This window comes from Myodes glareolus, chromosome 2 (genome assembly GCF_982192425.1).
Source record: "Myodes glareolus chromosome 2, mMyoGla1.1, whole genome shotgun sequence".
Classification (NCBI taxonomy): Eukaryota; Metazoa; Chordata; class Mammalia; order Rodentia; family Cricetidae; genus Myodes; species Myodes glareolus.
This window is the reverse complement of record NC_142027.1, coordinates 85,519,412-85,533,429: the sequence shown is the minus strand read 5'-3', so window position 1 is coordinate 85,533,429 and position 14,018 is coordinate 85,519,412. Positions and strand designations below refer to the sequence as shown.

At 41.9% G+C, this 14,018-nt stretch overlaps 1 protein-coding gene across 8 annotated transcripts in view; it reads left to right on the top strand.

Annotated features, from left to right (window-relative positions):
• Positions 1–1,129: 1,129 nt before the first annotated feature.
• Cdk8 (cyclin dependent kinase 8) overlaps positions 1,130–14,018 on the top strand; it is a 71,461-nt gene continuing 58,572 nt past the window's right edge. For 4 of the 8 annotated variants that reach the window (XM_048418393.3, XM_048418409.3, XM_048418387.3 and 1 more), the window contains exon 1: positions 1,131–1,719. In XM_048418393.3, the coding sequence (XP_048274350.1) occupies positions 1,592–1,719 (128 nt within the window). In that variant the 5' untranslated portion in view covers positions 1,131–1,591. Of the gene's footprint in view, positions 1,720–14,018 lie in introns of all 8 variants that reach the window. The other 4 variants (XM_048418418.3, XM_048418427.3, XM_048418374.3 and 1 more) reach the window with 3 other exon arrangements.

Below are 14,018 nucleotides of genomic sequence, written 5' to 3'. Positions count from 1 at the left end.
TGTGTCTGGAGGCTGAAGGTTGGTGCCTGTCATGGAACCTAGAGCACACCATTTCAGTAAGACTAGCTGGTCATCCTGCTACAGAGATCCTGCCTCTTATGCATCCCTAGCATTAGTATTACAGGCACACATAAATATGTATGGTCTAAAAACACCCCTCCCCCAAAAAAGGTGCTTTGACTTCTTGATGATAGACTAAACGGTAAGCTGATATAATCCATTCCTCCCTAAGTTGTGTGTGGACATGGTGTTTATTACACAACAGAAATCAAACTATAACATGTACCAAGCATTTATTTTATCAATCCAGCCATCAATCATCCCAGCCCCCTCCGTTAATTTTGTTCTCTTATATATAAAGATTTCAATAAACTGTTTCCAAGTTGGAATTTGTGATAATAAATCTATGTCTCTAAGCCATGATCACTCATATTTGGCTCTAGAATAAACTCTAATTCTCTTCGAGGTGATAACTGTATTTTTGTGTCAACAGACTTCAAATTAGAGTTCAATCTTCACTGAAGTGAAAATAGCTTTAGTTGACTTGAAGTATAATGGTACGCTTACCTAGCACGTACAACACCCGAGAACTTCAATGAAATACACAGTCAGATGAAGGAAATCAAGCCATAAATACAATTGCGTAATTTATTGTATTTAGAGACAGGTAGAGGCTTGCAGGGAGGCAGCAATAATGTTGTTTAAATCCTGTAGTTCAGAAGTGACTCCAATACAAAATACCCTTTCATTAACGAGTGTCTTTTGCTATGGGCTAATTTAGATTGTGGTGCTATGGCTTTGGGAAAAAAATAATCTCCATGCAGCCGTAACTCGTTGCGAGATGGACTACCAATCCCATCATGCAACGCTCTCAATTCGCGACGTTGTGGAGGAGGCGGCTACAGCAGTCACCGTGCATTCTGAGTCTTGTAGTTTCTAGCCGCACGGTTGACCGGGTTGGTCCACGTGGTGAGTCTGTCTGCAGCTCCGCACCGTGGCTGAGCGAGGCCCTTTTGCGTACCGGCGTCAGAAGGGGCGGTTGCCACCTCCAGAGCCGCTCGCAGACGGGGCGGAGTCAACGTGAGGCTTCGCGACGTTTTTACGACAGCGACTGCCGTGTTCCGCGCCCGCCTGCCCGCCCTCCTCCTCTCTCGAAGGGAGCTACCGGCTGTTGTGTGGCGTCGCTGGTCTGTCGGGGCTGATGGCAGCCTGAGTGTGCGTGAGCGCGTGTGGGAGAAGGTGAGGCGCGGACGCGCGTGGGCGAGGAGCAGAGCCAGCCGTGGCCACCCCGCGCCCGCAGCAGCACGCGCGGCTAACCGCGCGCGAGCCGGCGCCCCGGGAGCGCGGGGACAAGGGCGGACGCCGCTCCCCGCCCCCAGCGCGTCCCTCGGCTGTCGCGCGCCCGCGGGGACCGCCCGGCTCTCCCCTGGATGTCCCCGACGCCCGCGCGGGGCCTCCTGCCGTCGCCGCGTGAGGCGGGCTGGTGCTGCGGCCGGCGAGTGTAGGTCGGGGTCTGCGGCTGCCGCGCGGCCCGGTCTCACCGCTGCCCTCGGCCCCCCACCCCAGCACCCCGGCCTCGGAGGCTGTGACAATGGACTATGACTTTAAAGTGAAGCTGAGCAGCGAACGGGAGCGGGTCGAGGACCTGTTTGAATACGAGGGCTGCAAAGTTGGTCGAGGCACTTACGGGCACGTCTACAAGGCGAAGAGGAAAGATGGGTGAGTGTGGGTGTCGCTGCGGGTGTCCCCGCGGGTGTCCCCGAGGCTGAGAGGCAGGTGGCCGGCCGTGGTCTCCACTGCCTCTGCCTCTGTCCCGGCCAGCCTGCTTTGGGGAGGAAGTGGTGTTCGTCCCAGGAATCTAAACCCACAAGAAACCCTGCGTTCAAGAGGGAGAAGGACCGTCTGTCTCATGGGCAGTGTACCTTTTTTGTGAATTTCAGCACAGTACAGTTTTGTTTTAGTCGTTATAAAATACATGTTTTAAGTGCATACTTTTCTTTGGTCGATTGATCGCGGTAATCTTTTGGGGACTAAGTCACCCGCCTCCGGAATGACATCCATCCGTCTGGAAGAGAAGCAGAGATTTTTTTTTCCCTTATCAATTGTAAACAGTTGATGACCAAATTTGGATTTGATGGGCGGGGGGCGAAGAAGAGTGAATGTGGGTCTGGAGAATTCCATGGAGGATCATCTGCAATGTAAATTCAGCAGTTGCTCTTCAGGTATCATTAGCTGTGAGTTTTTATATAGAACAATGGGGATTTGGTGCAGAGTGGATGGTGTGGGAAAAAAACAAGTGACAGATAGGGGCTGTGTTGTGCAAGCTCTAACCAGAATTTATCAGCTGTCAGTGAACTTTAAGTAATCTTTTAGCTCTAGATATTCTCCCCTAGAAACAAGAAAAAAACCTATGACTGGTAATGCTCTTAATTTTACTTAACAGTGAATTGAGGCACTCAGTTTTCCTTTGTCAGTAAATGACTGCATTGTAATATTAACAAAAGAGACAGCAGTTCTTAGTTGGGGAGAAAATATTAATTTCTCATCTTTCTCTTGGACAAGTAGGTATTATCTCTGTTGCCTTTGACACTAGGAAATTATTGGGACATATCGTCGTAGCTTATTTTTTTGGATTTATTAGAAACAGCTTTCCTTGATCATCCCTTGTTTGGCTAGTTGCTAGTTTACTGTTTAGAGACTGACGTTTTCCTATTCACTGGAGTGCATAGTCAGAACTGCGTTAGCACTACGAAGTGACACCGTTAAAGCTGCAGAGTTCTTTTCGAGGGAGCTTATTTATAAATACTTCAGTAGTCTGGGTAATGGAGAAGGAAGTGTCTGCTTATTAAACTCTTAGATTTATTAAACCTTCTTATAATGTATTTCAGTGCTTTTGTGCAGCAGTGAAACCATGCAGATATAGGCAGGAGGCAGGGATGGAATACTTAATGTTCTGGGTGTCGTGTGGCTTTACATGTACTTTGTAGCCGAATGGAGTGACATCCAGAGCCCTTGTTGATTCTTGTCTAACTAGATTTGTTTGTCAGCATTTTACTAAAGAATTATACTTCAAGAAATCATCTGAATTTGCAGCATAATATTTTTCAAAAGGGTTAAAGCATCTTTCATTTCTCAGTATCACACAGTTGGGACATGGTCATAAAATCTCCACTCCCAAGACATTTGATATTGTGGTACATTTGGCCAATTTTCGTATTTTTAAGAATGCTAGTGATTTTTATATTTTATTCTTATGAAAGGAGCCAGTTTCATAAATTGCCAAGTTATGCTAATAAAATATCCAAATGTGCTTGATTGTGGGCTTTTTAAGTATATAATCTATATGGAGGCAGGCACTTTAAATACCTTTTACATTTTGATGGTAGGTTTCATCCGAGCTGTTAAGAATAATTTCAGAAGAAATTACATATCTTAAAAGTAACTGGTGTTAGTGTGTATTTCTTAATCATTTATGGCAATTGCAGATGTATATTTGCATTTGGTGAAATTTGTTTAAAACTAATCCTTTGGGTTGGTTTTCCAGAAGCCTTTAAAGATTCTGTTTATTGTGATGAACCTTAGTGTTTTTTGTAGTGAATCAAGTGTCAAGAGAGTTTTAGAATGAGAACAGTTTTGCTTCCATGGGGAATATTTTTCTGTTTGGCTTGTTCATAAGGCCAGACTAGTAAAGTGCTACATTATATTTTTGAAGTTTTTGATCTTATGTCGGTAAAGCATAAGTTTATGCTTTTTTAGACTTGGTATATAATAAAATTTGTGGCTGTTTTAATCTTTTATAATAAGATGGTCAAGTCATTTGCTTTTGGTAGTGATTTGCTTTCAAGTTAATGGTATATTCTGCTACTGAGATGTCATGGTCCGCAAGGAACCTGGACAGGCAATAACACTTGGCAGAGATTCTAGAGCCCTCCAGTAAAATTAAATAACGAAGATTACCTTTGGTTGGACATACTTGGGTATTAAAATTAATACATGAAAACATTTCTTTTAGCTGTACAGTAACCAGAATATGAGCAATTAGTAAAATAATTTAGAGTAGAGGAATTAGCTTGTTAAATTATTAAAATTTAGAAAATAACTTTATAATTTTGACATAATGAGTTAGTAACACTACCCTTCTTATATACAACATGCCAGATAAAAATCAGCATCCTAAGGAATGCCGGGAATAGGGAAGTACTTTAAGCATGACTATATACAGAGATAAAGGACCTTTTATAATCTTGCTAATTTCAGATTTTTAATAGAGTTAAAAATAAGTTCATAAAGTACATCTTGAAATTAATTCATTCTTTAATATGCCATAAATGAGATAGCATCTTTTAATCCTTATTACCAAAAGAGTACTTTAGGGGGCAACCATTTGAAAGAATGGAATTTTTTTTTGTTTTGTTTTGTTTTTTGAGACAGGGTTTTTTTTGTGTAGCCCTAACTGTCCTGGAACGAGCTTTTGTAGATCAGGCTGGCCTTGAACTCATAGAGATTCACCTGCCTCTGCTTCCCAAGTGCTGAAATTAAAGGGCGTGTGCCACCACTGCCCGGCAGAATGGAAGAAATTTAAGACATAAAGGTTTTTTTTTAAGATTTTTTTCCCCGTATAATCACTGGACATTTATAGAATTAAAAAATTGAATTTTTCCAGAAGTGGTGCTGTGTGCTTGTAATCTCAGCTTTTATGAGGCTAAGGCAGGAAAATTGAGTTTTAGATTAGCCTGAGCTACTGAGCAACACCCTGAGGTAGGTTGTGTGTGTGTGTGTGTGGGGGGGGAGAATTAGAAAAATCAACTTGGAGCAAGAGTTTACTGGGGGGAAGCACAGAAATGGTTTATTTTGTTTGTTTGTTTTGAGATAAAAGTCTCACTAGGAGCTTTGACTGTAGACCACAGAACAAGCTAGCCTTGAACTCAAAGATCTTCTCGCCCCTGTTTTTTGGGACTTGGTCCCACCAAAGTATTCTTAATTTGTTATAGTTATGTTCAGTAGGCCAAAGAATATAGGGGAGGTAGGGGAAGGAGAGAGAAGCAGGAAACTTTGGACCATATTTGTGAAAAACTCAAGAAATTAGTTGATAGAGGTAATGGTACCAGCTAAATTGTTGGATAATTAAGTCCTAGGTTCTGGCTGAAGCACCCTACATTTATTTATTTAATTTCATAAGAACTATCAATCCTATTATGGTCAGTTCACATATGAGGAAACTAAGCCATTAAAAGATAGGCAGATTTGGCCTGTGAGTAGCCAAGTCAGTTAGGACTTGAGAATGCCTTTGCAATATGTGTATTCTGGAACCCATGTGTCCCCGCTCCCCCCTTGCTTTGTGAACCATGCTGGCTTGGAGCTCACAGAGGTCTGCCTGCCTTTGCCTTCTGAGTGCTGGGATTAAAGGAGTGTGCTACCACACCTGGCTGCAATGGAACCCATGCTCTTAACCACTTTGCTTCATATGGTTAAAATGAAGACTCCAGACAACATCCCTACCTCCATTGACACCTCAGATACCATGGATCTGCTGGTTCATATAGTCCAAGATGACTTACAGCCACTCTGTGACTCAGGCTGGTCTTGAACTTAAACAATCTTACTTCAGCTTCTTGTGCTTTTAAATTTTATTTTGTATGTATGAATGTGTACCACATACATAAATGCTTCAAGTTATGGATGGTTGTGAGCCATAATGTGGGTGCTGGGAATCAAACCCAGATCCTGCCTTGTGGTGGTGGCACATATCTTTAATCCCAGTACTTGGGAGGCAGAGACAGGTGATCTCTGTGAGTTCGAGACCAGTCTGATATACAGAGTGAGTTCCAGGACTGGCTCCATAGCTACTAGGAAACCCTGTCTTGGGGAGGTAGTGGGGGGATATCCAGGTCCTCTTGCAAGACCAACAACTTAATTACTGAGCTGTCTCTCCATTCTACTCAAGTTTAGCATCAGTTGTCAAAATTAAAGATAAAAAATTGGGCAACTTCCAAAGATGCAACAGCTACCCAACATTCATTTGGGTTAATACCTGCTCCCATGGTTGTCTTGTTGTTGGGGAGCCAGCACGAGGGACTCCCTCCCTCCCCCGCAACAGGGTTTCTCTGTAACTTTGGAGCCTGTCCCAGAACTATTTCTTTTAGACCATGCTGTCTTTGAACTCTCAGAGATCAGCTTGCCTCTGGCTCTCAAGTGCTGGGATTAAAGGTGTGCGCCACCACTGCCTGTACACAAGGGACTCTTGATTCAGTGTTTATTGTAGTCTTGATTCCTTGGATATACATTGATAAGTGTTTCTTACAATCTTTTAAAAACGTAATGGAAGCCAGGCAGTGGTAGCAGAGACAGGCAGATCTCTGTGATTTCGAGGCTAGCCTGGTCTACAAAGTAAGTTTCAGGATCGTCTCCAAAGCTACACAGAGAAACCCTTTCTCGCTGGAGCAGGGGAGAGTGATGGGAAGGGACAAGCATAATATTTACAGTGCATGTCTTATGTATGTGGCATTGAGTAGTACATTTTTAATTCCTGTTTTAGGTCATTTTCAGGTTTGATGCTTAGAATCCATGTTTTTCTTTTATTTTCTGTTTGCTTCTAGTTGTAGGGTTGGCAAATTAATTCAGTTGGAACTTGTTTGTGTAAGCTGTTAGTTCGATTGAGTCTTCCAAGATTAGAAAAGCTCAATTCACTGAGCTGTCTATTAGGCCTTTCTGTGTGCCTCAGTCTGAAGCATTGGAAAGGCAAAGGTGGATGAAACATTGCATTATTTGAGGAAGTTTCTCCTGGAAAAATAAACTTGTCAAACATTATAGCAATTTTAATAAGCACTATAATAATGTTATTGTAATGCAGGGAAGGAAGCTCTGAATTACTTTGGGATGTTTTGGAAAAACTCTTCAAGATGACAGTATTTGATTGTTGGAAAATGAGAAGAGCTCGCCAGGTCATTCTGAGGAATAGGAAAAATATGCTTTTTATTGTTCCTGCAAAGCCTCATCCGTGGGTGGAGGTTTTTCTTTGCTATGCTTTTTTGACTTATTTTCTTTTCCAGTTTTTTTTTTTGTGCCTTGCTGTGTGTGTAGTAGTTTAAGCCTCATAAATGTTCTCTTCTCCCACTGACTGTAATAAGGTCTCTGTTTTGTCTGTTGGGCTGTATTTATCTACATGTACCAAACAGCTTATTTGTGTGTTTATAGCAGCTTTCTATCAGCACTGTTGACCATGCAGTCCAGGTGGCCTCTCAGATGCAGGGGTCTGTGTGTGGAGCTACCATGTAGAACTCAGCTTTGCCTGTAGCTCTGGCTAGCAGACAGTTCCACTTTGGCTTGACCTCACAGAGAGCTGGAGCTAGGGTTCTGTGGGAGTAGCAGTGATTATAGATTGAGGTGGGTGAGAGTCTTTCTCTAGTCAAAGGTTTAGGAATAGTGGAATTTCTCTGGTTGACACTCTGATGTGTGGTGAGACAAAAGATAGGGGTGGGATTTCTCCTATATTGGATTTCAGCTAGGAAAATAAAAATAATAAAAAATAAACTATTATAGACCATTCATAAATTATTTTTAGTTATGAATTCGATTTACAAACATTTGAAATGTGATATATTTGTTATTGGGAATGCTATATGCCAGATTTGTGACATTTTTTTCCCTGTGTTTGGTGCTGACCTTTTCTTTGCAGTGTCTTTTTATTATTGAATCCAGTTCTGATTGCTTTACTTTTTTCTGTCCTTAGCTCCTGCTAGAAATTAAATATACTATTACCCTTTTCTTTATACTAGCTGAGACAGATGTTGGCTATCTTCTTATTACTTAGAAGTTACTACAATACTTTCTTTGTCACCTCAAGAAGTGTCTGGTATGTCGAGTTGATGGCATTCACTTATTGCTGTAATTTATTTTTATTATTTTTTAAAGTATATGTATCTGTGTGGTTGAGTATGTAAAGGTGAATGCTGGTGCCCTCAGAGATCAGAGGAGGGCATCTGGATTACAGGTGGTTGTGAGCTACCATATGGTGCTGGGAATGAACCTGAGTCTTCTGCAGGAGCAGTACTCGCTCTTAGCTGCTGAGCCTTCTCATCTTTCTAGCCCCACTCACCTGCTATTTTAACCTTAATACTTGAAGACTTTTTGGTGTCGATGATTTTTCAGTATTCTTCAAAGCAGTTATCAGAAGTTCCAAACTGGGCCAGAGAGATGGTTGAGCAGATAAGAGTACTTGGCTGTGCAAGCCTGACCTAAGTTCTATCTCCAGAACCCATAGAGCCATAGTGGAAGGAAATAACTTGACTCTTTAAAGTTGTCCCTTCACATTCACCTGAGGCATGAATGCATGTATGTATACATACATTCTCTCTCTCTCTCTCTCTCTCTCTCTCTCTCTCTCTCTCTCTCTCTCTCGGTCTCCAAATGAGTTCCTACTGTTGTAAGTTGCCTTGATGTAAGCTATAAAATTCAGCCTCCTCATCGTATTTACAGGCTGTAGCCATTGACACTGTCCCCTTCCAGAGCATTTCATCCATAAAGAAGCTAAGTGCCCATTACCAGTTACTCCGTATCTTCTCTTGCAGCTTTTATTGCCTTTCTTGGGGTTAAGTTATAGTGCATTGAGTGAGTATACCACATTTGTCAGTTGGACATTTGAATTGTTTCCTCTTTGGGGCTGTTACAGATGATGTTATTACAAACTTTCAGGTATGAGTTACTGTGGATGTGTTTTCAATTCTCTTAGGTATAAACCTGGGAATAGAATTTCTGAGTCCTCCAAAGCAGCTGAACACTGGTTTTAAAGTATCTGTAGTAACTTGTTTCGGACCAGTGTTTATGTTTTTGTGTGCAAGGCTGTATTAGATTGGCTTAGTCTAGGGCAGTGTACACACCATGGTCTGTCACAGTGACTCAGAAATACTAAATCCATTCAAGTGAAAGTCCAACATCTCATCATTCATCACCTCACAAAATATAGTTTGCCCTGGGTTGGTTTATTATGTAGCTACTTCAGTGTATCTGTACTTACTGTTTGTATGTCCTTTGGGTTTTTCCAGTGAATATTTGTGGGTGAGAAGTTATAGATTTCTTCTAGGGCAGCAGTTGCTCTCAGCTGCCTGGCACATTGCCAAATAGTGACAGGTGCGCGTGTGTGCACCTGAAATTTATGCTTGCAAATTGTTAAATGTTGCTGCAATTAAGAACTTGAGGCATATTATAGGAGAGTAGAAATGCAGTGCCTTCTAAAAATAGCATGAGAAGCAAAGGTTGCTGGATCAATACCCTGAGTAGAGCTCTAAGAAACAAAAGCAAAGATAGACTTTGGAATCCAAGTGCATTGTTCAAGTTCTTTGAAACCCAGCCACTGAAAACTTTAGTGCTTTTGAAATACACTTTACAAAAGAGTCTATGTAAATGAGGATTGAACCCATACTTCTGAAATTAAGAGAGATGTAACTGATCTCTGAACCAACGTTGGCATGGAATTTGTGGTTTACTTTCTTGATGTAAATGATTATTTAGGTTAACTACTACTCAGTTTCCCATTTCTCTAAAATCCGTAACATCGTTATAGCCTTGAAATTAACAAATATTCTTATAAAGAGGAACTCTGTGGGGCCTCCACCCCTTGTTGTGTATACCTGAATTCATAGGCTTCTAGAGCACTAAAGGAGTTTAATAGAAAAAAAAACTTGTTAGTGCTGTGGTCTCCATAAATACATCGAGTCGAGGAAGCTAGGGAGTAGGTAGTGAAGCATTTATGATTTGAAGGCTTCTGTTCTAAAGGAAGTGATGTGGGATTCCCCTCTGTATGCTAGGAATACCATTGGTTAATAAAGGACTGCTTTGAACCTATAGCAGAGCAGAACTTAGATAGGCAGGGAAACTAAATTGAATGCTGGGAGAAAGGAGGCAGAGTCAGAGAGAAGCCATGTAACCCCACTGGAGACAGACTCCAGAATTTTAGCTAGTACATCACAGCCACGTGGTGCTTCAGAGATTAATAGAAATGGATTAAATTTATATGTAAGAGTAAGCCAATAAGAAGCTAGAGCTAGGGAACTGGAGAGATGGCTCAGAGGTTAAGAGCATTGCCTGTTCTTCCAAAGGTCCTGAGTTCAATTCCTGGTTCAACCACATGGTGGCTCACAACCATCTGTAATGAGGTCTGGTGCCCTCTTCTGGCCTGCAGACATGTTGTTGCTGTTGCTGTTGCTGTTGCTGTTGCTGCTGCTGCTGCTGCTGCTGCTGCTGCTGCTGCTGCTGCTTCTTCTTTTTCTTTCGAGACAGGGTTTCTCTGTAGCTTTTGGATCCTGTCCTGAAACTAGCTCTTGTAGACCAGGCTGGCCTTGAGTTTCCAGAGATCCACTTGCATCTGCCTCCCAAGTGCTGGAATTAAAGGCATGCGCCACTACCTGCCCGGCTTAGGATTTTTCATGACAATGAGACACATCTACTCCTGGCAGCACCAATAACTTCAAGAGGAAGATGGGTATCAAAGAGGCTTCTTATGGAGTTTTTTAGCCTTTTGTGTAAGAAACTGCTCTTGCCTGGACTGCTTGATGAACTGGATATGCAGGACCCATAGAGAAATGCTGCTGAACTTGCCTAAAGGTGAGACCATTCTTCAGAGTTCCTGCTTCATGAAAGAGTCTGCTAGACATTCTGTAGGACAAAGAAAAATGTGACTGACAAATTGCCAATATAGGTGGAACTGTCTTTGAAATTTCCTGCTTCATGGAAAAGTCTGCTGGATACTATGGGCCTGTGGGCTGAAGATTGGATGCCCCAACAATACAGAAGAACTTTGGATGACTGTCCAGGCAGTGAGATGTCTCTGTCAATTCTAGAGCTTTTTACATTGCTTACAGTGCACCTCCTGTTTACTTAGGTAATATTATATTCTTCTAGAGTCTTTGATGGAGTTGAAGAATTTATAGTTATAGGTATAGTTTTCTTTAGTTATAATAAAAGATAAAGAAGATATAAATATTGTAACTATAATTCTTGCTTGATACCTGTTTTGTTATATGTAATTTTGCTTTTTTTAAAAAAAGATTTACTTATTTATTGTGTAAACAGTGTTGGCACCAGATCTCATTGTAGATGGCTGTGAGTCACCATGTGGTTGTTGGGAATTGAGCTCAGGACTATCTAGAAGAACAGCCAGTGCTATTAACCTCTGAGCCATCTTGCCAGCTCCGTTATATGTAATTTTACTATGTTAAAGTTAAAACCTTCATTTTTATTTAAACAGAAAAGGGGAGGTGATGTGGGATTCCCCTCTGTATGCTGGGAATACCATTGGTTAATAAAGGATTGCTTTGGAGCTATAGCATGATAGAACTTAGGCGGGGAAAACTAAACTGAATGCTGGGAGAAAGGAGGCAGAGTCAGAGAGGCTGTGCAGCCGGGAACCAACAAGCGACCTCCATGCAACAAGGAAGTAGGTGAATCATGGAGGTTTTAGGTCACAGGACGGATACACTTGCTAATGCTTGTTTTCTCTGGGGTGGCTTCACCTAGTAGTTTAAATATGACTCTGTTTCCAAAAATTAAATTTCTACCTGCTTCCAAGGAAGACGTCAAACACAGAGCCAGATACACTTTGCTCACTGAAAGTTATTTTAAGTGTAAAATTACATCAGTTAATTATTTTGCATCTCATTTTGGCTTTTCTTTGGCAATAGTTCTTTCTGTAAATTTGATTCTTATAATGTATTTGGTAGCTAGTTAAAGGAAATCAATTATGTCCCGAGTTCTATTCATGTGTCAGATACAGGTGATTCATTGTTGAACAGCTAGTGGTTTAACTCTTTAGGGAACTTAGAGACTTCTGAGGATGGCAGGCAATTACACTAGGGTAAGACTGCAAAATAATAAACTTACAGGTTACCATAGAGGTACCTAATCTACTCTTGAGGGACTCAGGGTGACATTTCAGGTGTAACTTCCTGGAAAGGTAATTAGAAGTTATGCTAATGGGTGTGCAGTGGCTACTGGAGTAGACAGGTGGCATCAGCTGTGGATGGGCAGTGACTGTTTGGGAATAGGGATCGGAAAAGTTACAGTGTAGCTAGACAGATGGCATCAGTTGTAACCCCAGAATTACATCTTCCCCTCATTCCCTCTTCTTCTGGTTTCTCTCTTTCTAGCTAACTCTTTTCTCTCTTATTTTCTCTATGCTTCTTTGGGGGATGGAGAGTTAGAGATAGTGTTTCTCTGTGTAACAGAACTTGTTCTGTAGACCAGGCTGACCTCAAACTCATAGATACCTGCTGGCTCTGCCTCCTGAGTTCTGGAATTAAAGCCCACCTCCTCTTTGCTTTCTGACAAGGTCTTGCCACATAGCCCAGGCTGACCTTAGTCTCTCAGTCCTCCAAAGTATCCCAGCCATCAGCCTCAGTGTCCCAAGTACTGGGATTATAGGAATGTACCTATAACGATGCTCTACTCAGAATTTCTTCACATGGGGGAACTGCAGTCTGCTTCTTAAGGGAGCACAGTAATATGTACCAGTGTAATAGTCAAGTAGTTGTTACTGCTTTTTTTTTTTTTTTTGAGGTAATTTTGGGATCTCGTGAATTATGAGGGAGAAGGCTAAAGCTCCTAACTTTGGAGCCACTAAATAACTTGTGCAGAGGTATGAAGGAAAGCCTTGGTGAAGTGAAACAATGGATGGAATCCCAGTGCCAGTCTTACAGAGGAGTGAGGGGTGGGAAGTAAAATAAAAAAATTGGAGATGCTGGAGAGATGGCACTTCTTCCAGAGAATAGACACTGTTTCAATTTCCAGCACTCAACATGGCAACTCACAACTGTCTGTAATTCAGCAAGTTCCAGTGATCTGGCTCCCCCACACAGACATATGTGCAGGCCTAACATCAGTGCACATAAAATTAAAATAAATGAATTGTTTTTTTCCTCTATTGTTGTTGGAGACATAAGTGTGTTTTTGAAAATTATGTTCTGTGAGAATCTGGATAGCCCAGAGATCTAGGATAGAACCAAACAGGACCAGACCCCCTTCTCCCCCCCCCCAAAAAAAGTCAGTGAAATTTCTATTCATTCTTTGCTGTATTCGTAGACCAGAGCCTAGCATAATTGTCATCAGAGAGGCTTTATCCAACAACTGACAGCATATACAGAGACCCATAGCCAAACATTAGGTAAAGCTCAAGGAATCCTGCTGAGGAGGGGAGGAGGGATTATAAGAGCCAGAGGTCAAGGGCACCACAAGAATATGGTCCATAGATTCAACTAACCTGGGTTCATAGAGACTCACAGAGACTGAACCGACAATCAGGGAGCGTGTGGGTCTGTTCTAGGCTCTCTGCATATATGTTATGGTTGTATAGCTTGATGTTCTTGTGAAACTCCTAACAGTGGGAGCCAGAACTGTTTTGTATTCCTTTGTCTACTTTTAGGGTCCTTTTCCTACTGTGTTGCCTCATTCAACCTCAATTTGAGGGGATGTGCCTATATTTATTATAACTTGATATGCTATGTTTGGTTGATATCCTGGGAGGCTTGTTCTTTTCTGAAGGGAAAGGAGGAGGAGTTGGATTTAGGGGAGAGATGAGGGAGGATTGGAAGGAGAGGAGGGAGGGAATTTTAATCAGACTCTGGGATGACATGGTCTTTTCCTCTTAATGGTCCTGTTAATTTCTCTATGTTTCTTTCTTGCCTCAGTGGGAATATTTAAGCAGTGAAGAGAAAACTAGGTAAAAATGGCTGTAAACAAAATGCAGATCTCAAAATACAGGTCTTTACTTCCGGCATGGCATAGCAACCCACACCAGTTTGGATGCAAAGGGTTATTTATTTGAGGGGAAAAAACTTACAGAACACCGTCCTACACAACAGCCAGGAAAGGAGTCTAGTCGCTGGAGCAAGAGAGCAAGCAGAGGGCCACCACTGCTTTTTAAAGAGAGACCACACCCCAGTGGGCTGGTATCTGAGTGGCTATTGGCTGAAGGAGCGGAAGGAACTCCCACAGCACCTCCCCCTTTTGTTTAAAACCTACTACGAAAT